This window comes from Aythya fuligula, chromosome 2 (genome assembly GCF_009819795.1).
Source record: "Aythya fuligula isolate bAytFul2 chromosome 2, bAytFul2.pri, whole genome shotgun sequence".
Taxonomy (NCBI): domain Eukaryota; kingdom Metazoa; phylum Chordata; class Aves; order Anseriformes; family Anatidae; genus Aythya; species Aythya fuligula.
The window spans coordinates 10,145,194-10,170,294 of NC_045560.1; the positions used below are offsets into that span (position 1 = coordinate 10,145,194).

A 25,101-nucleotide genomic window follows, 5' to 3' on the forward strand; every position below is an offset into this window, starting at 1 on the left:
GAAAGCTCCAGGGAGACCTCTTTGCAGCCTTTCAGTAATTAAAGAGGTCTTATAAAAAGGATGGAGAAGGGCTCTTTACACAGGTAAATAATAATAAGACAAGGGGAGATGGTCTTAAACTAAAAGAGGATAGATTTAGATTAGACATTAGGAGGAAATTTTTCACTGTAAGGGTAGTAAGGCTGCCCAGAGAAGCTGTGGGTGCCCCATTCCTGGAGGTGTTCAACGCCATGCTGGATGAAGCCTTAGCAAACCTGATCTAGTAGGTGGCATCCCTGTCTATGGCAGGGGAGTTGGAGTTAGATGGTCTTTAAGGTCCCTTCTAACCCCAGCCATTCTATGTTTAACAGAATCACAGAATAGCCAAGGTTGGAAGGGACCTTTGAAGATCATCTAGTCCAACCCACCTGCTGAACAGGATCACCTATGGTTCTGTGATTCTATGATTAAAAACAAGCTTTCTCCATAAGGAGGTTTTTGAGAATGATTGGTGGGGCTAGGGGTTCCAGCAGGAAGAAGTCAAAGAGGCTGAACACGTTACATGAAAACAACAGAAAATGGTAATTGAAAAAGCAACTTACACTGGTTAATTAAATCCAAAGCACTTGATTAAGTGATCAACAATGGCTATTGACACACAGAAAAACTAACAGAAGTATGAGAGGAGGACAAATCATTTGGGACTTCCCTTAGAGCACATACTCCAAAATTCCCAAAAGATTCTTTCTAGAATTGGGTTTATTTAAAAGGGAATTGAATTAAATTTCACACTAAAATGGTAAAATTAAAAGTCAGAATGAGACATAATAGCAATTCAAGCATCTGCTAACATAACTCTCCCTCCTTCTGTGTCCTTGTAAGTTGAACCCTTGCCTTCAGGATTTCAAATTCTGATAACTTTTATTTTCTGAAGGGTTACCTCAGAGTCCTTATGAAATATATTCCTTCCATTATCTCTGAGAGCAGGTCTTTGTTCCCTACTTTTTGCCAAGCCACTGTCTATCTCTGGCTCTCTCTCTGGTGTTTGCATGCTGCCGAGCCTCAGCTTTCACTCTCTACTGTCTGTCTCTCCATGCATTACATAAAAACTCTTCCCCAAAACGTCATCCTTTGTGTGTGTGTGTGTGTGTGTGTGTGTGTGTGTGTGTGATCCCATCTTTTTCAAGTGTAGCCCCTTGGAAAATGCCACAAGCATTTCAAAGCAACACAGTGTGGTCAAAACAAGAACATTCCACAATCCTGCTGCCTTCAATCCCATTAATAAATTTTAATAGGCCAAAAGAATCTATCCAGGCTACAAAAGTTTCTGTCTCAGTTTCTTGAAATGCTGGGCAGATATTGTAAGGTCATCCTAGAAATTCCTTATTTCTCACACCGAAGTGTTAGGATGGATAATCAAGTAAATATAACATTATTCTTACAGGGGGATGAGGATGTAAAAATGCTCACAGTGTTCTAAACTCTCAAATGCTCCTATAACAAACTGTGTATCACTAGGGGAAAAAAAGATGCCTTTTGAAAGTATGGTATTAAATGTCAAATTCATTAGTGACATGACCTGAAATCATTAGGTCTTTCTTTCTAAACTAGCTGCATATGTGATGTTTGGATTCCTATTTGTGTTATTTTCAGATCAAAATGAAACCACACAGAAAATATTGTACTTTATCATTGTGTGTCTTTTTTTTTTTTTTTTTTCAAAGAATGACTCAGGCCTTGATATTTAGGCTACTTTCAAGTCAAATATTTAAAGCCCACATCCTAACCATAAGCACACTTACTGACATATTGGAAGGTCACTGGAACATGAGAAGATAGAGTGAGGTCTAAGCAAAAGACCTACAAACTAAATATCTTCCACACTGGAAGAAAGGCAACTGTAAAAAACTGTTTTCTTATATTTTCATCAAAGTACAGAACCAGTTGCAAACAGTTTCAGATGTATTAAAAATCAAGCCTGTGGCATTTTCTGCTTGTGCATTCATATTTCATTAGGTGCAATGACTTTATCTTTTATCCAGCTAAAAATGCCATTCAAATTGGCTGCTATACTTACTCTTTCACTGTCACAATATAGCCATATTCTTTCTCCTCGGTAGACTTCACTTCAAGCTGTAAACCTTGTCCTGCATTTTTCTGAGGCTGTTCATAGGAGTTTCCATCCTGCATCAAAGCATTCTTAATCCAGTAGTGGGTCTCATTCGGGTCTTTGGAGTCAGATTCGGTGCTCTTTTCAGATGTCAGCTCCCTGGAGAAAGTCTCGCTTTTTACATTTTCCACACCCACATTTATTTCTTCTGAAGAAGCAGAGTCAGTGTCTTCAGATTTTTTGGTTTCTGACTTGGTAGATTCTTCAGGTATTACATCTTTAGGCATATTTTCAGGTATTGCATTCTCTTTCAATATCTTAACTAGTTTTGAAGTGTTCTCCTGTATTAAAAGAATATTATTATTTATAAAACTAAACACGTGTTATAATGAACCGAACCTCGATATAATCCTTCAAATTCACACTAATATGATAGTGTCTATCCTTACAGATGACTTATGGTCATTTTCTTAATTTCTATATTCTGCAAAACTATGCAATAACACAATATTTATTCAGTAATAATAAAAGAACATTAAATTATGCCACTGTTCAGTAGGTGAAGAAATTCTATTAATAGTTATTTCCTTCTTCAAATATCACAGAATCTTGATAGCCCTTTCTTTGTCTTGAACAGCTAGAAAAAAATGCTGATGAAATTTTTCATAGTGTTCATTTTCATGAGTGTGTGTTTAAGTGTCGATAAGAGTGGAAGTTTGTTATCAAATAGGTTGATGAAAAGGAGAAATACTAGAAATATCCATGAATATTTGCAAAAGTGTTGGAACTGGAAACATGCATATCTCTTTTGGGTCTCAGAAGTCATAACACAGGAAAGGAAATATAATAAACATATAAAGGAAAACACATGTAATTATGTGACAAATTATATTTCACTTATTCATATCCAGAAACTGTTGTGAGAAAATCTTTGTGAGTGATCCACTAAGTTACAAATATAATCCCTGAGAAAATCTGTCTCATACCCTTAAACAATAAGCAAATGAGTAAATGTCAAAACACATGCCTGGAACAACTCGTTAGCTAGTTTCATTACACAAAAATTTGTTGCAGCCAAACATTTGAGATGAGATGATGGTTTATGGGCACTTTGTGCTCTGTGTCACAATACATTCTTTTCTGTCACATCCACTATTCAAACTGTCACCAAGAAATCTACACATAGGATCCTCTATAAATCAATGGTGAATGCAGCACTTCATCCCTACAAATAATTTCATGTGGGTGGTTAAATCTCCTGCCAATTTGCCCACCTGTGTGTTTTCCTTGCTTGATAGATGGGCAGCTATTGAAGAGATTTTACTGTGAACAGGAGAGGGTTTACCTATTTTGATTCTTGCAGTTTTAATTTTTGATAGAGGATATAGCAGGAAAACTTTCACTTCAGTTTTTAAAAATGTCTCTTTGAGATCTCTGTGCAACGCAGAAAAAGAAAGATAAATAGACCTTGGAAATGGCTGATTATAGGACATAAGCCTATAGGGTATGATTCAAAGCTCAGGAGGAATTGTCATGGTTTTGGCTTGGGACAGAGTTAATTTTCTTCGTAGAGGCTTGTATGATGCTGTGCTTTGGAATTCTAATGAAAATAATGGTGATAACCCACCAACACTTTAGTTGTTGCAGAGCAGCACTCACACAGAGCCAAGGATTCTTCAGTTTCTTGTGCTGCCCTGCCAGCGAGGAGGCTGGGGGTGCACTAGAGACTGGGAGGGGACACAGCTATCCTAAATCTGTTGTTACTACCTGGGGAATTGGTTTTAATGCCTAAACCTTTGTAAATATCTCTGATACTCAACAATTTGGAAGAATGAATTATAAAGTGAAAAACTGAAGAATGATAGATACCACGCAAGGGGAGGGAATTTTGAACCCTCCCATATGTGTGTGCCTTCATGTTTACTCCAGTGTTTACTCATCTGCCTCTCAAAACCAGAAATTATCTGAGCAATGTCACTTACATTCCCCAGAACCAGAAACCAAATGACAGGGGAAAGTAGGGTGTTCTTAATAGAACACCTCAATACTCAAAATTTACTAACCAGGGGAGAAGTCTGAATTTGTCTGAACTTTGGGATCTCTTATAAACTCTGAGTATTTACAACTGAAAGAAAGGCAAAACAGGACTTGATTTTTTCTTTAAACTGCAACACCTGTCTTGGTTAAGGTTTAGAAAAATCTTCATCTAATATTTCAATGTATCAACAACAATCTCTTTATGCTGTGATACTGAATTATACCCGCACAAGATATAAAACCAGTCTTATGATTCAAAAGTGTGTTTTTGACTTTCAATGTATATAGACCTAATATTCTGACATGGAATACTTGTGTTTTAAAATACTGGTACTCTACCTCTTGATCAGTTCTGGCACTGGCTTCATGCAATCCATTGTCTGTAAGATGTGAAAAGCACAAATACATAGTTATGAAGGGAAAACATCATATGTGAAACAAACACTGCTTATAGGCTGTTTTATTTGTAGCAGTGGCCTTTTCATGCAATTTAAACATTAAGACATCAAAGCTGAAAGGGCAAAGTAAAGAGCACTGTATAATTCAGTATTGTTATTCTAACCCCACTTTGATAGCCAATTAATGCAAGATCAATAGACGGGGTACTTCAAGAGCCAATCTAATGGTGTTATTTTGCTAATTAAGTGTCTGATCTTCATATCAGTTTATCAATATCTAAGAAAAATAATTATTTTAGCTGGCTGAATGGGTCATTAAAGAAAAAAGAAACATATACACCCCTCACACATATTTTGGTCATGAAAAAGAGCTATTTCTACGTACTATTTTCTACCAAAACTGTGTTACAGTTTAACTACAGTGATGATATGCGGTCACATCATTAACCTCAGTCAAATAATGCTGGCTCTTTGGTTTATGAACTAAGACTTATTCATTTCTCCCAGCATGAGTCAGGACAAGCCCTCAAGACTGCTCATTTTAATCTACAAACAGAGTTGGCAATTAAAATAACCAGAGTATCCCTCATAAGTAAGGCTTTAAATATATCACCATTGTAATAATTCTCCTACTTTTGACTGGAAAAAAAAGACTAGTTTAAAATCACTGTTTGTCACTAATATCATATGTTTTTAGGTGTCCTAGATATCGTAACATTCCTAAAGTAGACAATGGATAAATGGTAACTTAAGGACCATTCTGGAATCTGCTCATGGATGGTAAATACTGTGGCTCCTGGATTTGTATCAACATGAAAATATGTGTTCTGACAGAAGCAAATAACCATAATAACCTTTTTAGTTTCCTAAGCTTGAAAAGGAACAAGTTGTTTTCTATGTGTACCTGTCTAAGACTTTCTTCTGCAAAATAATTGTGGTATATTAAGGAATTATTATCTGTAAAATGCAATTATTTTTTTTCCACATATTTTGAAACACATTCTTGGAATATAATCATTTTTCATTATCATTTTGCTTAAACATCTCATTTTCAAGAATGGAAAATTAGAACACACAGCATAAAGCAATTTGTCTTTCAATATAATTGAGTGTGTAGGTTTATCTTGTTTGTGAAGCTTGAAGGCCAAGGGTTCACAAAAAAGATGTATTTTAGGTAAATAAACAATACGCTGTAAAAAGAAAACAACAAAGCTAAGATTTTGTAGCCTTTGGGGAAAAATACAAAAATGTTCCCTTCTGTCTTCTTTAAAAACAATTAAGAAAAAGTCTAGCACTAATATGAATGAAAGGAAAATTAGGATAGCTATCTTTTGCTGCACTTAATTCTCAGAATTAATACCTGGTATGTTAACATTGCTTTCTGTTAATGCATTATGGATTTCTGTTCTTCCTTGAGCATCTCCTGTCTTCATTTGTGCTTCCATTTTTTCTTCTCCATTTTTTCCAGCACTCTCTTCTGTTTCTTCCTGAACACCAGCAGTCTGAATTGCATTGGCAATAGTATCAGCAATCTCATCCAGTTCTGTTGAGCTGAGATTCTCCACATTCACTTGGTGTTTCTCTAGGTCCTTCAATACACCTTTAATAAGTGTTTCTGGATCACAAAACAACATAAGCACAAGATTTAGCTGCATACAAGAAGTATATGTGCTTGTATCTGTATCTTTCATTCTTTTCTGAAAGGTATCTTTTCCTTAACAAAGACTGTCTTTTTTTTTCAAAGTTCACTTATGAGGGACCTACAAAGATCATGTGGCTCAACTGCTTGACCAAAGTTAACCAAACGTTAAAGCATAGTATTGAGGACATTATCCAAATGCATCCTGAATGCTGACAAACTTGGGGCATCAGCCACCTCTCTAGGAATGCTGTTCCAGTGTCTGACCACCCTCACAGCAAAGAAATTTTTCCTGAAGTTCAACCTGATAAAGGGGAAAATATTATCAGATGGGTTAAAGAAAATGTTTTGCTTCTCATAGCACTAGGAAAGAAGAAGTAGTAAGCGGCTCTTCTGCTCCAGGGAATAGGCAGCAGGACATCTGTGATTAATTGTCATTGGGAAAAGAGGATGAGATGTTGGACACATCTGTTTTGTTTTGTTTTGTTTTTTTGGTTTGGTTTGGTTTGGTTTTGATCCCACAGTGTTAGAATCATAGAATCATCCAGTTTTAAACACACCTAAGTGTGACTGTTAATAAAGTTTTGTCAGACTGTGACAGCCAACAGAGATTATGGTACCACGCTGAAATAGTAGAGTATTTTGTGCAAGAAAACAAGTATTCAGTAATGAGAATCAAAGACTTAATCTGTGTCAAACTCTACAGGCCAAGATGCTTAGGACTAAAATTTGGTGGAAGCTAACAGCAAATGCTGAATATTTTCCTTTCTACTTTTTATTGTACTCTATCCATCCCCTATATAACAAAATACAGTACATACATAATGACTAAATGCTTTAATTTAGAAAGACAATCTGCAAGATAAAATTGATCTAAACTGCAAAAAACAGTTTTCACCAGACCTGATCAAACTGAATTCAAGAAACTTTTTCAAGAAACACACTAGCTGTTTAGAAGATGGTCATTAGGAAAGGGTGCATAGCAGAAATGCAGGAAATTAAGCTGTAGGATATACCAGCACTGCCAGATTACTACAGAAGTTTTGTTTCTGCTTAGGTATCACTTGTGTTCTTATGTTTTATAGAACTATCGACCAATAACATGACAGAAAAACCTAAATTATTGAAGCAGAGCTAATAAAGTCAGCAAAGAAAAGACAGAATACATGTCAGTTCAAAATCAAAACTAAAACTTTTCAACTAAATGTATAAAGACACGTTGCAGGGCACATCACAGTAGGAAAAAGTATTCTTGGAACACTCTTTGATTACCTGACATCACTGCATCTACAAAAGAATGAAAACCACCATGATTTCAGTGACTGTGTTTTTAAAGAGCTTGTATCCATTTATCCATTAATATGAATAAGCCATGATGTATAGCAGTTAAAAATCTATGAATTAAATTTTGAAGGTTTTTGAAAACATCTGCAATAATATTTAGAATTGTTAATGACCATATTTAGTGCAGATGGAGGATCTACCTCTGTATTTCTGAACTCCTTTGAAAATGTGGTATGGACATGCAAAATGTCTATGCCAAGAGTGAGAGACTTCTAAGAAAACCCATCATTCATTCATGTCATTTTCTTCATACACAAACATACCCAAAACATCTGATTAGAGCTCCATACGTGAGTTTCCCACAAGCCAGATGTGTTTCCTAACTATTGAATGATTCTGACAGCTTTAGGGTCCCTCACCTTTTTGAAGCATTTTTGATTTGTTCAGCTTCAGAACAAAAACCACATTTCTTTCCTGTTGCATTAGAATCCCTGTTTTCTAGCCATAACACATTGAGAAAAATGTCGATCTGGTTCTGTGGCTTCCAAGCTATTAGTAAACATTTTACCTAGAAATTAAATTTATGAAAAACTTTCAAAAACACATACATGTGTTTAAACAATTGAAGTACTTCAGTGTTTAGTAATACTATAAAATTTTTAGTAAAATGCATAGGGAGACGTTTCCAGCAAATCTGAGCAAACAGAACACAATGAAAGCCAATGTCATTGAGTAAAAGTTGTATAAACTATGTACATTCATTCAAGATAAACAAGCCAGTTCAAAGTACAGGTATTCTGTAAGAGACTCAAGTCTAAAGAAGCTCGTAATTCTGATTTGAAAAATCAGCAATGTGGGGTTTCCAAGCAGAAAGTAAGTTTTGAGTCTCAGAAAAATAACTCACTCCTGCATTTGCCTGTCAAGTTTTATTCAAGCTAGGTTCTGGCCATTATATCAATATTTTAAGACAAATCTTGTTTAAAAATTTGTTTATTCTTGCAGATCATTAGCAAATGATTGGACAAGGCTGATACACAAATAAATATAAATGCATCTATTAAAAAAACACTCTTGGGTAATTTAAAAGAATTATTATGAATTTCCTAAAATCAGAAAATATTGTTATAGAAAGATCAAAAAGCAGTGTGATACTGCAATGGGACAGCAGTTAAAGAGCACATGTACTTGAATACACATATGCCTGTATACTCATATGCCTTTATACTCTCCCTCAAACCACTTTGAAAAAGAGTCAGCAATGCTCAGCCATGTTTCACAGGACTTATACTGCAATACAGATACATTTCTGCTTTAGCTCCAGCTTCTGAATTGAAGGAGGCACACTGTGTTCCGTAGTTACTATGGAACTGTGATGACCTTAAAAGCACATATATCATAGATGATATAAATTTTAATATCAGTTTCACCAGTTGAATTCCCCCTAGTAGATAACAATAGCAGCTTAGCAAGGGAAAACAGCTTTTTATTGTAGAGCACATAAATCATGCTCCATACACCACTGATGCAACTGCCAAAGCCAGTTTGCTCAACAACAAGTGGTGTGGCAACAGTAACTTTACTGAAATCATAATGCATCCCTTCCTCCTCAGGATGAGTAGTCCCACATGGTGGACTGTCCCTTTCTAACCCATCATAACACCACATATCAGCTGTCCTCAGCAGTTGAGAATCACCCAGACAAGACAGATCTGCAAGACAGAGAACATACACAAATATTTGTGTTCCATAAAACATCTGAATTACTAATTTTGTGACCTTAACAAAGCAATGGAGAGAGATATATTCTGTAGTATTTAATGCACTGAAAATGAGTAGACTAGAACAAATCACTTAAAACTGAGGCAAATTCTAAATACTGCTGGTGCAGAAAGCATATTAATGATTCCCCTATTGCACTGTGACTACGAAGGCAGCACCCACACATATCACGCTACTCCTAGAAGTAATAGTTTCCAAATCTGATAAAAAGTAGCTCCACATTTTCTTCTCTTGTATTCCTCCCTCAGGGTGCCTTGTTAGCTAATTTACCTGCCACTGTTCCACCACGATTCTCAGTGTTAATCTGCTCAGTACCTTCTGGATTGTTCTGCCAGTTAATTTACTTTGTCTAATCCTGTATTAGATGCAGCAGAGAACTGAGGTCATGTGACTGCCCTGCATACTTTCCAGTTTTTGAACAGTTCTGTGGTTTAGATAATGTAAGAGAGAAACAAACGACAAATACACAAAAATCCTGAAGCACCAGAGAGACTGGAGAAAGACTAAAAGCAGAAAGTGATCTTAAAGTCAGCCTGGCAAATGTGAATCCAAACCATCATCATTCCAACAGACAGCACTTCAGACCATGAAGACAATGTTATCTGTCCTCACTGCTTCCTTAAGAGACTATTAAGTGGCTCAAAAATACAAAGGAATCCATATTATTTCCTACTCAAATGATCAGAATTTTATATCTATGCAACATTTAAAAGCTAATGCAACAGAAGAAGTTCCTACAGGGCACGTTATGTATGTGAAGTCAAAGCAGCACAACCCAATGAATTGTGAAACATGTTATTCCCTCTAAGTGTTAAGCATTTTTTTCCCAGTTGGCTCCTACCAGGAAAGGTGAAGTGGAACAGCTGGAGGATAATGAAACCAGCATGTGCCTAGTTTGTTTTGAGTCTAGCAACAAAATTGTCTAACCTGTGCAAGAGACTTACAGTGCCACCTGGATTTGATTTTACATTATAGTTCGTTCTTTGAAACCTATTATCTCTGGGCACCATACCAAGAATGCTTTCACTTCTGAGCATCCGTTAGATTGCAAGCATTATCTTTTCTCTGCTGCAACTTTGATGTTTTTGTGTGTTCTGGTTTTGTTGATTTCAAAATTAAAACAAATAAAAATAAAAACAATCAAACTGAAAAAGAAAAGAAAAGAAAAGAAAAGAAAAAAAGAAAAAGAAAAAAAGAAAAAGAAGAAAAGAAAAGAAAAGAAAAGAAAAGAAAAGAAAAGAAAAGAAAAGAAAAGAAAAGAAAAGAAAAGAAAAGAAAAGAAAAGAAAAGAAAAGAAAAGAAAAAAAGAAAAAGAAAAAAAGAAAAAGAAGAAAAGAAAAGAAAAGAAAAGAAAAGAAAAGAAAAGAAAAGAAAAGAAAAGAAAAGAAAAGAAAAGAAAAGAAAAGAAAAGAAAAGAAAAGAAAAGAAAAGAAAAGAAAAGAAAAGAAAAGGAGAACCATACCCACAAATCAAAGAACCTTAAACTTTATGGAGGATACTAACTACAGAGGCAACTCAAAAACAAAACAAAACAAAACAAAAACTCATATATCACTAAATTCATTGGAGTACTGTTAACTACAGTGTAACATATGTAATTGCTTGGCAATGGCTGAGAAAAAATTCTATCATTTTTCAGGCATTTTTGACCACTGGAATAACATCAATAGTTAGGTTAGTTTAGAGAAAAAATGAAGTGAAAGAGAGGTTTTTTTTCTAAACTCTTCTTGATCCGCAGCCATGACATGAAAATCCACCTTGCATTGCAAAGCAGCACTTAAAATGCTTCACAGCATCCTATGAGATGTTACGCTCCATGTTCATTTAAATATCTGTCAAACTATCACATACAAAAGAAATCAGGATGTTGTCATAGTTAAGTAGCATTAGCAAAAAATAAAAAAGATGCAAATTCAGCAAATGGGTTGGTCATTATAGATTGTCCAGCCACATCTTACTATAAACCTAGCTGTTTGGATTACTGTTTGTCCACATAGCCACATAACTGAGAGATTCCTCCCCTTTGTTCTATGTTCTGTGCCAAAATTTATGTCAGTGTTAATTTCTGTGTCTAACTGAATTTTACCCATGGTCCTTGAATTTCTAGTTAGACACGGAAAAAATTAACAAAACTAGGCATTTCTATATTACCTATATATAGTGTGGGATGCATGCATAAGAACAGATGTGACAGCAAAGATATACCCATAATTATGTGTTGTTTGTAAAATGCTTTGAAAATATAATGAGTTACATAAATGCTACGGCTTACCAAGTGCCATATATTTCTGCATGCATATGGAAGGTGGGTTGAAGAATGTGGGTAGATGTTTGCAGGAAAAGAGTAGTTAGGATGGGGAACATTAGTATTCTCAGTATTATGGTAGAAAGATATAAATATGTCAATAGCAAGAGATGTATCTGAATAACTGTATATATATATTTCAAAAATGCTCAGTGAACATGAGGGAAACATCAGGTACATTAAAATAGATAAATATCAACTTTACCATCCACTACACTCAGAGGGTCCTTTGGTTCATCCTGGGAAGCAGATTTATGATTCAGCTTCTCAGAGGTTGGCCCCAGCACTCCAGACGCAGGCTTTGTCTGGAACGGTTTCTTCATTTTGAAATCTTCTGCTTTTCCTTTGGCAAAAGTTCCATCAAAAGGGCTGACTGGAGAAGAGTAGAATCTACCAGCATAAATGTGAGACCCTTTAGTCCTGCTGTGAGAGCTTTTATCATTGCTTTGTGCTGACAAGTTCTGAGTGATGTACGTATGCAGCGCAGCCATCAGAGTTTTTTGGTCAAGCCCCACTTCTGGCTCTGATGAGAACTTGTCTGGCTGAGGGTGGTTGAAGGTTCTCCCATGGGGATTTTCAGCGTACTGTTGATGGGATGTTGATGTGTGGGCCAAAGGAGGTGCTCTTTCTTTGGGTTTTTGCATCATGTAGTACCTAATAGGATCATTATAGATGTAGCTCTAGAGAGAGTAGAAGGTAGAAATAAAGGCCTGGGTCAGTATTGCTTTGTAACTGTTATTGTTATGCAGGAGTCACAGGCACAACCCTATGTGTTTTACTGATTGGGAAAACAAGAATTAGAATCTGTAATGTGTACATAGATTGCAACCCTTAAACTGTTAAGTTTGCAAAGAGGCACTATCACTTTGGTAAAAATTTTGCAAAACAATTTGTTAGATTATTAAAAAGTAAGAGACAGAGATTAGAGAGAGAAAGATAATATTCAAACTTGATGTTAACTGTGTATCCACTTTTTGTATTCAGTTGGACAAAGACAATTCGGTAAAAGCAATTCTCCTTTGTATTTCACTAGACTTCAGAGAATAACTTTTTTTTCTTAATTACTTACCAAAAACTAGCAAGAAAAAATGAAAATGACATTTTTTAAAGAACACTGAGAAAATGTAAAAAAAAAGTTGTATATAAAAGATACTTTGTTCTATTTTAAATGAAATTGTTCATTTTTTCACTAAATTAAATTTGTAATCAGGATGTCCTTTGAAAGTATAAAGAAACGTAAAAGCAGCCATTAAATAGATTTTGAACTCCTTGATTATATTTAAGTAAAACAACTCAGCAAATTAAACAGAAATGTGTAAGATGGTTCAATTACCCTAAAGACACATTTTAATTTGAATAAATGCCGGGAAAAAAAAAAAAAAAAAAAAAAAAAAAGGTGGTAAGAGTGGGCTGCCACTAAAGTTTTCTATACTCAGTTTCAGATTTTCAAAGATGTACCAAAAGAAAATCCAAAATTGCAAGACAATATCTGTTGTTTTCATGTACTACTTTTTGTTGAAGAAATTTAATTTTGAGGACAAATTATAAATGCCCCATAACCACTTTAAACCTTAAGAAAACTTTTATTAGTGTTACATATACTATAATTTAATCCTAAAATCATTTTTTTTTTAATGATTGCAGCCTGGAGGCAGGATTTTACCTTTTTAAGAAACTAGTTTTACCATCTCTGCTGTGTTTTTTTTTGTTGTTGTTTGTTTGTTTGTTTGTTTGTTTTGGTTGGTCAAATGGTCATACAAACCACACGACAGCCTGGGAAACTTCAGATAGTAATAATTTCAACTCTCAGTTCTATGAGTTATAGCAGATCTCTCGTGTCTCTGCACTGACAGCAGAATGGTTTGGGACAGAAACCTGTGATATACATCCACAGAAATGCAAAAACTGCACACCAGAGGAGAGAAATTAGTAGAATTCAGATAGAAAATTCATTATTTATATATTTCCTATTAGAGTTTTTAAAGGCAAAATATATAAGGTCATGAAACTATTCCAGAAATGAATAAAATACTTTATATTTTATCTAGTTCCTTATTTATGGACAGCAATTTTTCTCTCCATCTGAACAATGCATTTCTTCTGATAACAGATAGTTGATTTTATAATGCCCTCAAGGGTTATCCTCCCCCTGAGAAGTGACTGAAGAGGTTCAATCCATGATTCCATATCATAATTTGTATATTTATGGCTCATGAAACTTTTATTACCAAAAAAAAAAAAAAAAAAGGCATTTGGCTTCTTTGGCCTGTGATCCACCAACACAAGGCTTTTGACTTTTGCTGTAACATAGCATAGCATGTTTTGTTAATGCCAAGAAATTGGACTAGAGTAAGACAGTGTCAAAGAATATAGCGTTAGAGATCAAGCAGCCGTGTGTGTGAAATATTTTGATGTCCCCCGGGACCTGTATCAAACAGCAGCACTGTGGCTCTGGTTCAGTGCCCCAGCTGCAGGCAACGCATGGCTCTGCTCAACACCAAGGGGGGAGCCAGTTGTCAGAATACAAGTTGAATGCTATCTACATACTTAATGGCAAATCCTGGATGTGAAAAATTACTAGTCAAGCATATTTCTGTCTCAGTGTCCATGGGTCTTTGAATGGGGTAATTAACTCTTAATGACACCACCCAGGAGGAAGTGCAGAGGACAACACAAAGCAGACACAGACACCAAGCGCTCTGCAGACACGTGCACCCTGTCACCCTTCCCTACCTCCATGCTCCCTACCTTGCCATCTTTCAGAGGACCTTTTGGGGACTAGGGCAGGGAGAATATGGAAAGAGAGAAACATGACAGGGGGAGAGGATGTCTTCAGCCAGGGAAAGACATTATATCAGTTTGATCTATCTCGTGTAACTATACCCTGATTTGGATCGCTCTCTGATGTACAGCCTCCTCTTTTGCATTTAAGGATTTAACAATAAACCAAATCCTAGGGAGAGCATAACTGCTCGACACTCTCAACCACTTCTGAAAGATTAGGGTCAGGTGATTTGGGCTGGCTTTTGATGAGCTATTTAACAAGTCTAAATACCCTTTAACAGTAACAGATCTATGATTTTCTGCTCTTGCAGACAAGCACATCTAGAAAGAAAATGCAACACCGAGTGATTGTATACAAATTGCATATAAGTAAGAGCCAGTCCTGGGTTCAGAGCTGCACCTCTGTCAAGAAGGGGCAGCGTCTCGGCAGCTTGACAGGTCACACTTTGGGCAGCAAAGGATAAAATATTAGAAGTTCTAATTAAAGCCTAGCATCGACAGCTCAGCTGTCTTCCCAGTGCACTCAGTTACCAGCCCGTCTGATGTAGCTTAGACTGACTTAATTAAGGTTCTCTCACAGCTGTATGGCAATCCTTAACTTTAACTTGGATGACAAAAAAAAAAAAAAAAAAAAAAAAAAAAAAAAAAAAAAACTTCCTTAAAGCCTTCCTTGCTCCTCACCAGCTCAAAGAAAACAGCACCAAAAATGTATGTGCCAACAGAAGTGTGCAAGATACATAAAAACGCAGCAACGGATAACTGCAGCCCTAGACTACAAGAGTGTAGAACTACAAAATTGCAGAACTACTAAAAAATACTCTACTAAGTATAAAACTGGTTTATACAGAGTAAGGTTAGTATATAATTCCCTATTATTATGACGAACAATTTTTTAAACAGATAAGGTACTGTTCAATTATCTCATGTCATTGATATAACATCTTTAAAAAATACTCTGAATTGCTAAAACACTCATTTAAAAAAAATATTTCTCCATCTGCAAAAGATTTTCCTCTTGTTCACCACCTTTCAAATAAGTTATCTCAATAATTCACACATTATCAAAAAAAACCCACAACACACTAACCTTTCTGAAGATAGAATTGTTAGGGCAATGTCTTCTGTAGTTTAGGTATGTAGGTAACTGACATTTTCTGTATGAAAGTTCACAGAAGGGCACGTTAAATTACACCTTGCAAATGCATTCTGCAAGTCTATGAACTATACTTTTTGTTTTTCAAGAAATAAAATAAAAGGGGGAAGGATGAGATACATACATCACAAGGCACAGATAAATACTATGCAATTTATCCACCAAGGAGCAGACAGATTTGAATGTCTGGCCCAAGAGCAGAAGGAATGGAATTAAATTTATGACAAAATGGTTCATTTCTTGAGAATACATCTGCTCAATGTTATAGGGAAATAGGCTAACAAAAATTATATAGGAATGCAGAAGGAAAATATGTCCCTCCCTCAATTTCATTTAGCCTTTTCTCTTTGTTTTCTGTTGTTGTTGGTTGGTTGGTTGGTTGTTTTTTTTTTGTTTGTTTGTTTTTTTCAGTTATTAATTCATGTTTTCTGCCACATAAATTTGGTTGGACTATGACTCCACCCACATTGTTTTATTTACTGTGTCTATGTGAGATAGTGACATTACACTCCCTAAAATTAGAAAACACAACAAACACTAGCACCAGGCCTTCCTTCATCAACAGTGAGTTAAAATAAAAGTTTCCAAGGGCTACTAAAAATAAAATGATCTCATACTTAACTCACTGTGTGGAGGGAAAGGAGTTTAGCTTTTTCTGTCAGAAGCAGTCTAAGTACTTTGCAAACCACACACACTTGCCTCATTTCAACCTGCTACATGAGAACTTGCACGTACTCATGTGAACCCCAATCTCACCTGCAGCACAACAGAACCAGCCGATTGCTAGACCAAAGTGTGAGCTGCGAATTCATACACCTCCATTTACCTTTGCCTTGAGAGAAATTCAGCCAACAATGAAATATGAGGGCTGTATTAGTGTTGTGGAGTGGATCACAGTGCAAAAGTCCTTGGGATGGAGCTGGGTAAGCAGTAGCCATCTCTTTACAGCATCACTGCTAAAGCAGCCAGTCTTGCACAGCCCCACACTAACAAAGGTTTAATTCTTCACTGTTCCCAGGCAGTGCTGCACTGTCAGGAGGATACCTTAGCAGGCTTCAAGCTAGCTGAAGGGGAAATCTTTGCTTTACAAACCTGTGTGTGCTGTAGACACGATGTTACACACTGCACCAAGTTCATTGTTAGGTTTGTCTGAAAATAACAGGCAAGCCCAATGAAAAAATTCAATTTTCTGAGAAATAGTGGAACAAAAGCCTTTTCTACCAACTGATAATGGCCTTTTTGCATAGAGTAGAGAGTGATATTATATCATGCAAGAAATCACTGGGGGGGGAAATAAAAAAAAAAAAAACTAGGAAGATGAATATATAATCCAGATTCCACTAAAGAGGCCAAGCCAGTGCCTCCTGCAGCAATGGTACAATACCAGGCCCATGGTCTTCTGACAGATTCACAAGCTTAAGGCAACAGGGGCTATTACGGTCATCTCATATGATCTATTATTTCACTAATAATTTTCTGTAGCTATCTCATATTTTCTCCCTGAGAATTATAACAGCTTTGAAACTATTTAAGGACTACATCAGAGAAGTAAAGATGGCAAAGATTGTTAATTAACATCCTGTAGTTTGCAATGCCAAAAGCCTGATCAAGCAAAAGGACTTCTCAGAATCTCCTTTGGTCAAAACAAGTGATGACTTTGCTTCCTAATTCTGGTTGTGAAACTGCAATGTAACAGAATTGTCTGGGGCCTGACTGTATAGCATTCAATAATCTACACTTATCTACACTTATCTACTACAATTTCAGTTGACAGAGATTTGATTGTGAGCAGTTTATTCTACCATTTTTAAACAAAACAACCTCCAAAATAAAAGAGAAAACATAGGATAACTACACTGCATTCTTTCATGTATAAGTAACTATTTAAAAAATTCACTTTTAAGTCACAAATGTTCCCAGCCATTCTTGGTCTCCTTTGGGATGTTCTTAGCTGCACGCCTACCCTTCAGCCTTCTCTAGCAGACTCTCCTGCATAAATAATTCTTATCATTAGTTGTCATTTCTTGTGCTGCTGAGGAACTTGCTGGCTTTAGTCTTCATAAGTAACTGCTGGTTGTTGTCTCTGTTTCTGAGAAATCTGCATCCTATTGGATAAAATGAAGTTTCTACAGCACTGGGTGAGGAGCTGTCTAATCTGTGTGCCATGGTGGTTTGACTGCCAGCCTCAGAGTGCCTTCAGCTCTCTCCAGCTACCAGATTCAGGAGCTCCCTAACATTAGAACAAGAACCAATAAAGCGACAAACAGCCCCTTTTGGATGGTAGAAATTGTGCAGCGTGGTGATCGGTGCCGATAGATATACCAGGGTTTATCAGCCTCCCTTCTATGAGAACAGTTTGCTCATATGTCAATAAGTCTGTTACTTAAGGTTTCAGCGAAAGATGTTTAAACACATTTTCTCTAGGCATATGCTGGTATATTGAGCTAACTCATTATCTAAAGATGATTTACATAGAAACATGAAGATCTTCATCTGCCAAAAGTTGAGCACATTAGCACCAATTCAACATATTTATAACTTCAACATATGAGATATGAGTGTAGAGACTACCTTTATCCGAAGAAATGCAAAAACTTTAAACACATGGAAAAATAGAGTTGTTTTTGAAAGGGTGGGGAGGGGTCTGAAAAAGAAGGAAATCTTATTGTCCAGTCAGTATTTGAGATTTTAAAACCATCAATCAATGCTTCACCCATTAGTTACTAGAAAGAAATGAATTGGCTTTATAAATAAGCCCCCAGACCTGACACACACCATTTATAATACCATTTCTATAGCACTTGCACCTTCAAATCATTGAACAAACTATTAATCTTTATAAGACAGCTGTGTGATAAGGGATTAGGATTTCTATGTGAGTCATGGAAGTTCTGTCACCCCACTGTACACAAACCCATAGATTGTAGGTAAAGCCAGGTGTTAACTTTGTGACTCAAAGAGCATGGTTCTGGCACTAGAATCTTCACTTGCCAAATTATTAACCTCAAAAATTAAGTCACATGTTACATTAGATCACTAAAGTCTGTATGTATGGCACAAACAGCTTTCACATAATTTTATTAGGCTTTTTAGCCATGATTCTGTTAGACCCTTGAAAGTACAGGTACCAGTCCTCCCAGAAAAAAAAAAAAAAAAAAAAGAAAAAAAAATCCTTGACAGATGTGTGCAGATGTGGAATTTACCATGTTTTATTTTATATATTTAGAAATTTGTATAATTATAATATGCAAGACCATTATAATGTATGATATATATATATTTTTATATTACAAGTTATGCATAACTTGGAAATTCCTTTTTCTCTTCACTGATCATAAAATGAAGTTAGGCTGACTTGCACTTACACAAACATTAGTATTTGGTTAAATGAATTCTTCTCCAGTTCTTGTAGGGTTTTATCTGTTTGTTTGTTAGAGGACCTTAATGTTTCTATTTAACTGAAAAGAGCCATGGAGAGGAAAATGATCCAACAGATGAAGTACTCATTTGGGATTTGAGGCTTAACTTTAAGTCTACACTCTACCAAAATACTCCTGCATGACCTCAGAAAAGCTATCTAATCTGTGTGTGAAATAGGGATATTAGTTCTTCCCTACTTTGTAAGGGCATTAAGTAAATAAATACATCAATGTTCTGAGACATTCAAATATTACTCTAATGGTTGTTGTGTAGATATGCCAATAGACAGGCAATTCTGTAGCTTCAGGGAGTTACTCTATCAATTATTACTGATATTTTTACTAAACTGTTTATGCACAGGGTGAATTACATTTTTCTTGCAGAATCCAACATATATGAAATATTAATTTTACCATTTATACAAGCAGAATTTAAATGTATACACTGCAGAAAGGTTTTTTGCTTTTCAACAGTCAGCCATCAAATCAATTCCTGACAATCTTCATTCAGCACTGTATTTTAATCAATGTTAGACAAATAAGGGTCCTGCTTTTCTGAATTACTGCTCCAGATTAAAATAAGCAATGACTGCATAATTTCTGACTAGTTAATCAGCATAATCACTGTTTGCAGATAAGTTCAGAGTATATCTTGCAGCATTTGTGCACTCTGATTTTCTAAAACAAATACTAATCCTTTTTAATAATTATTACACATCTTAGTTCTTTCAGGAGATCAATTACAAAGACCCAATCGATTTTCAACCCAGCAAAGCTATGAGTACTCTTCCCTGAATGTGAAAGGGGAGAGTGGAAAGTTTCTCCTTGTGCCAAGGACCAAAATATAAGATTTACCCTGCCTAACCTTCATAAGCTTCAAGATTCCAGCAAGCTGACTGCCTTGAGTATTTACTTGTGCCTTTTCTCCTTTCAGCACCATTGAACTGCTGATCTAACAACCAGCCATAGCTCACTGCCACTAACCAGTCTCTTTATCCTCTCATTTTGCCCTTCATGATTCTTCAAAGACCTTCTTTGATGAAAATAAAGATTGTTTTTTTCCAAACTGTCCTTTAAAACTTAGAAGAATACCTGAGACTCAGAAATTTCTGCAAACACAATATTTATACACAAAGTACGCCTTGCAAATAAATACATGTAATTAAAAAACAAAGAGGAAACTCCAGAAAATGAATGAAATTCCCCAAAGACTCTGAGTTAATCAATTTTCTCTCCACACTATGTCCTGGGGCCTAAGCAGCACAGCAGCCTGAGGAAGACCCAAACTGCAGGTGGGACCCACATCTGAAAGCCTCGGAGCCAAGTCAGACTGAAGACACAAGAGCAGTAACTTGTTTTTTCCATCCTTAAAAACCTAAACCACAAAACAGAGACCCCTGCAACAAGAAATGCAGCATTAGTGTAAGTGTAACAGACAGCTTTCTTAGTCCTACAGTCCTTAGGTGGTGGATGTGGCTGCTGCATTTGAAAAGAGCTTGTGCAGTGTTATGGCAGCAGAGCAGTGTACTTTTATCAGCCTGAGGTATTAAAAAATTAAAAAGCCAGACTATCAGAAAGCATAAGAATATGTACAAACTGTACATCGAGGAAAAAAAAGGAAAAAAATAAAAATAAAAAGCCAGTCCAGCTGAGTTATTTTTATTCTCTTTCTGGGTTTGAGACTTTAAAATACTCTTGGACCACATTTCAAATCTTTTCTCTTTCTATGACAACTAAAAAATTATTCGTAATCAGATGAAAGCAGTATAATTGAAATCACATGCAATTATTCAACTGCAGGCATTTGGACTTTAAAAAAAATATATATATAACATGAGATCACTGCCTACTGCCTGAGCTAATGGTTGCTGAAAAGTAGGCAACAGCAGCATTTGTTTCCATCCTGATCGTTTTTACTGCCTCTCTTTTTGCTTTGTTCTAACAGCCACTGTGGACATGGCAACTTTTTTTTCCGTATTTTTTTTTTTTCCTTTTCCAACTACTTTACTTAAGTTCTCCTCAAGGCTTCGCACACACCCCCTGCTATGTTCTGCTCACGCAGAGCCCAGCAGCAGGGCTACCAGCAGCAGCAGCAGCGCAAGTGAGCTCTGGTTTTACAGCTGGATGGCTTCAGAGATATCAACTATGTGCTATCCCTTACAACCCAGCAAAACTGTTTCTCAGTTTCAGTAGAAATGTATAAAATGTAGTGGTTTTTTTGTTTGTTTGGTTTGTTTTGTTCTGTTTTGTTTTTATTTCGGTTTTGTCCTTGGGTGTGTCTGTGTGTATTTTGTTTACTTGTTTGTTTTCCATGGAAGAGAGGTCTGCTCTAACTGGAGAGATGAGCAGGAGAATTCACACACCTGAAGCCTTTGGATTTCTTGCCTCAGTAGGTAAGAGAAGCCAAGCTTTCTCATGCTGTGCATGTGCCTAGCTATATGTTATTTTTCATACCAAGTCCAGGTTTAGCAGAAACAAATCACAGAGATTGATAATGCAGCATTTTGTGAATGGTAAAACCTTCATTAAGTGGAGTGGAAAAAAAAAAAAAAAGAGAGAGAGAGAGAGAGAAAAGAAACAACAACCCAAATTCCCACTAGCTAATGCTTAAGTAACAAATGCCACCAAGTGCTCATTTTCTGAACAACTCTTTCCAGCTGAACTGAAGTGAAATGTTCTTTACAACTGTAATCCTCAGGAAACAAACTCACCAAATCTTCCAATTTACTGTTATTTATCCACTGGCAGAGTTATTATCAGCTGGCTAGATTACAGCCTGCAGTAGATACTGTCTAAATACTGAGAAAAAAAAAATAAAAATCTAAGTTAGTGCTTCCAAATCCACTCAAAGGAGCTCTTTCTATAAATGGCAAACTTACAGGTTTTGTTCCACCACATGATTTAAGCTTGACAGTGTTATTTCTGTCACTGTTGTATCAAGCCTCTATCTGACAGTTGTTTGAACAAGAGGAATATGAAGAGAGTTTCCTGTTTTAAGTTTTGTTCTGGCTCATTTTTCAGCTTTGTACATAACTGTATGCGTGTTCTGCCTGTTAATGGTGAATTCTGTACTTTAATTCTGGTAACATGCATGTGGAACACAGTAGGAAAATACCCAAAGTTTATAAAGACTGATTAAAAATTTTTAAGTTAAGATACTAAATAAAACTTTTGGATGCTTTTAAACTCTCTTAGTCTCTTCTCTTCCTTTCTTTTACTCTTGTCCGGAGTCTTCTGATGACAGTTTCAGAACAAAACAGAACCCACTCAGGGAGTCTGCCTAGAAGCACTCAATTTCTGCAAGATTCAGCTATACTTCATAGAAGGTAAGGTATCAAAGCAACCAGAGCAGCGTTACATCTCCTGCTCCCCGACAGCAAGGCTGAAGTAACAGAGGTAAATATATACTTGAAAGAAAATGATTTTGTAAGAAGGGCAACAGCCCAAAAGCTGTGATTCTAAGTAGGGTAAAGTACCTCTGTCTTACCCTTATTTTTAATTAGAATATGTCAAGAAAGCTAAAAAAGATAAGAACTTGCTACAACTGTGTAACACATGTTCATTGTGAACTACAAAACAAGACATCAAGATTTTGTTGAACATGCTTATGATAGTCATTTACGACTTCAAGTGGTATGACCATATCAAATACAGTTCTTGCAATTACTTTCCTTCATACTCTTTTCTAGCCATTAAATATTTATTTATTTTTATTTTATTTTTCCTGCTCCCTGGAGTAGAATACATTTTGTCTTCTATTTTGTTTAAACTTATTCCATTAATGACCCAATGAATCAAGGTACAAACACTGTGTCCCTCTTGTTTCTTTTTAAAGAACAGCAGTCACATTTGATTTGCAAAGGACAAGAAAACATCTCCAGGATCATGTAAAATTCATGATTTATTGCTGATTTTTAAGATATTTTTCCTCTCTGTCCCTCTCTCTCTTCTTTTTTTAAATTTAAATTATAGGTAACATGTCTGGCTCAATGTCTGCTGCTTTAGAATGCTCCTTAGTAAATAGAAGCGTATGGTTTGCTTCTATACGTGCTTCATTTCCAGATTTCCTCGTCTTTATCCCACTCCCCCAGGCTTCAGAGTACCCATCTCCATGGCAACACTCGATAAGGTTGGTGGGTGGTGTTATCACAGCAGGCTTCCCCACAGAAGGTCTCAGCCATATGGATTATTTATGAACTTGCATGACAGCACCAGACCCACTGAAATACTTCTTGGGCAAGTTTTCTCTTCTCCTAAAGCCAGCGATATAAAGCGGGGCATCTTCACTGCAGTCAGTGCCCACAAGTAAAGAGCTGAGGCAAAGCACCACAAAGATGGTAAGCCATCCATCCCCAAAGCTGCCTTGCCACTGCCTGCAGGTTTCTTCTGCCCCAGCTGAGTACCCATTGACATACGCTATGAATCGTAGTTTAGTTATACATCCCAACCAGTGAAACTGGAAACTTGCAGCTTCTCAACAGAACAACACTTCAGATGTGCCATGATTTAATCGTTGATACAACTTACACTGCTGTTGGGAGCTGCTGATGCAGAAACACTGCAGAAGTTCTACATTTCTGAGTTAGTTCTTGGAAAAAGCTAGCAGTATGGCTTGGACATAATTTCTTCACCTGTTTTTTTCCTAAATCTTAAGTGTATTTTTTAGATAAGGTTGTTGCATTTACACTGTATTCATGCAAACAGCGCATACCAATTTTTTGGAAGAATCCCCATAACAGCAGTTTATTTCTTTAAATCAATGCTTTTTTTTTTTTTTTTTTTTTTTTTTTTTTTTCACCAACATGCTTTTTTTTGAGCAAAAGATGTAGGACTGTGAGGGCCTGTCATATGCATCCACATCATCTAAACATTTTACAAATTTATCAAACTCCATTTGGAACCAGATAGATTTTTTCTAGGAAAGGAAAGCATTGTTGTAGTTCTCAAATAGGCATTATTTAAAAAATAATAATAATTAAAAAATCATAGCCAATACCCAAGATTTAATAGGTGTGATTTATCTTCCTAGCTTTATTTATTATGTATACAATCTGCACCTTAATTGGTCACCATAAGCTTCCTTTATGATCAATAAGAAGTAGGAATAAACACCAAGAATTCACAGGCTAGTTCTGTCAGCTCTTCGGAGAGGAGCATTACAGGTGCTGTAATGGGGGGCAGGGGGGTGTTCAGATCAGCCAGTGAAGATGCTACAGCTTTTATCCCACTCTCTTTCTTTCCTAACATAGAATCAGTCCCTAATTTAGGTAAAATGTTCCAGATTAGAAGAGATCTGTGGTTTACAGTGTTGAAGTTGACTCAGCTCATTTGAGAAGAACTTGGTTAGTGCAGTTATGATAATCAGTTGGAGGAGGCAATAAGAAACAATGTCTGGTGTCAGGACAGAAGGGAAAATTGAAAAATAAGCAAAGTTCACAGGAAAAGAAAGCCAGAAATCACAGAATGTAGGAACTATATTAAAAATACAACCTTGACAGAAGCTTTGTCGTTCTTCTTCCTTGGATATAAATTTGTAGCTGCAGACTGGGAGAGAATATTTAGATATTTAAGATATTGCTGAAGTGACTTGGCCAAGTTTACATCATTTTCCAGATCAGAATTTCTTTCATTATCTGCATTCTGTTCCAAAATCCTGTACAGCAAAAGCAAAGGAAAGAACATTACCAGCCCGCACAACATACAATGTGCACAACATAAAAGGTAATGTTTTACACTGCAAAACATTGAAGTTACTTCTATTCAGCAGTTCTTAACAAAACAAAACAAAAAAAGGCATTCAAAAGCTTAACAACCACAAAAGTACAGAAAATTCAATGTTTCAGCAGAAAGTGTAAAAAAAAAATCACTGTTAACAATTTATTTCATGAATCAAAGTTAATGATCCAACAATAAATCAAATAAAATGCCTACTTTGAGGCCAAGTCATATTCAGAAGAAAACACTTGTAAAAAGAAACTATGCATGATTAAATTACACCCCAAAAAAAGATACAAGATAGCTCCTATACTTCAAAATATTGCTGGATGATGACAGAAATCAACACCATTAGGGCCCCACAGCAATTTACAGAATATGGTAAGACTCCTGAACATGGTGAAATAACTGAGCAAGTCAACTCCAGCAAGAAACTTAATGAGGGAATAATGAGATGGGGAAAGTATCTCTTCTGATCTTCTCATGTGCTTGGGAATCA

General features: G+C 36.1%; 1 protein-coding gene across 1 annotated transcript in view; it reads right to left on the reverse strand.

Annotated features, from left to right (window-relative positions):
• Positions 1-25,101, reverse strand: part of PTPRN2 (protein tyrosine phosphatase receptor type N2) — a gene marked incomplete at its 5' end in the record, with an annotated part of 646,773 nt that overhangs the window by 389,833 nt on the left and 231,839 nt on the right. The window contains 5 exons of the mRNA XM_032183394.1: positions 2,057-2,430; positions 4,466-4,506; positions 5,885-6,139; positions 11,737-12,211; positions 24,378-24,540. Of these exons, the coding sequence (XP_032039285.1) occupies positions 2,057-2,430; positions 4,466-4,506; positions 5,885-6,139; positions 11,737-12,211; positions 24,378-24,540 (1,308 nt within the window). The remainder of the gene's footprint in view (positions 1-2,056; positions 2,431-4,465; positions 4,507-5,884; positions 6,140-11,736; positions 12,212-24,377; positions 24,541-25,101) is intronic.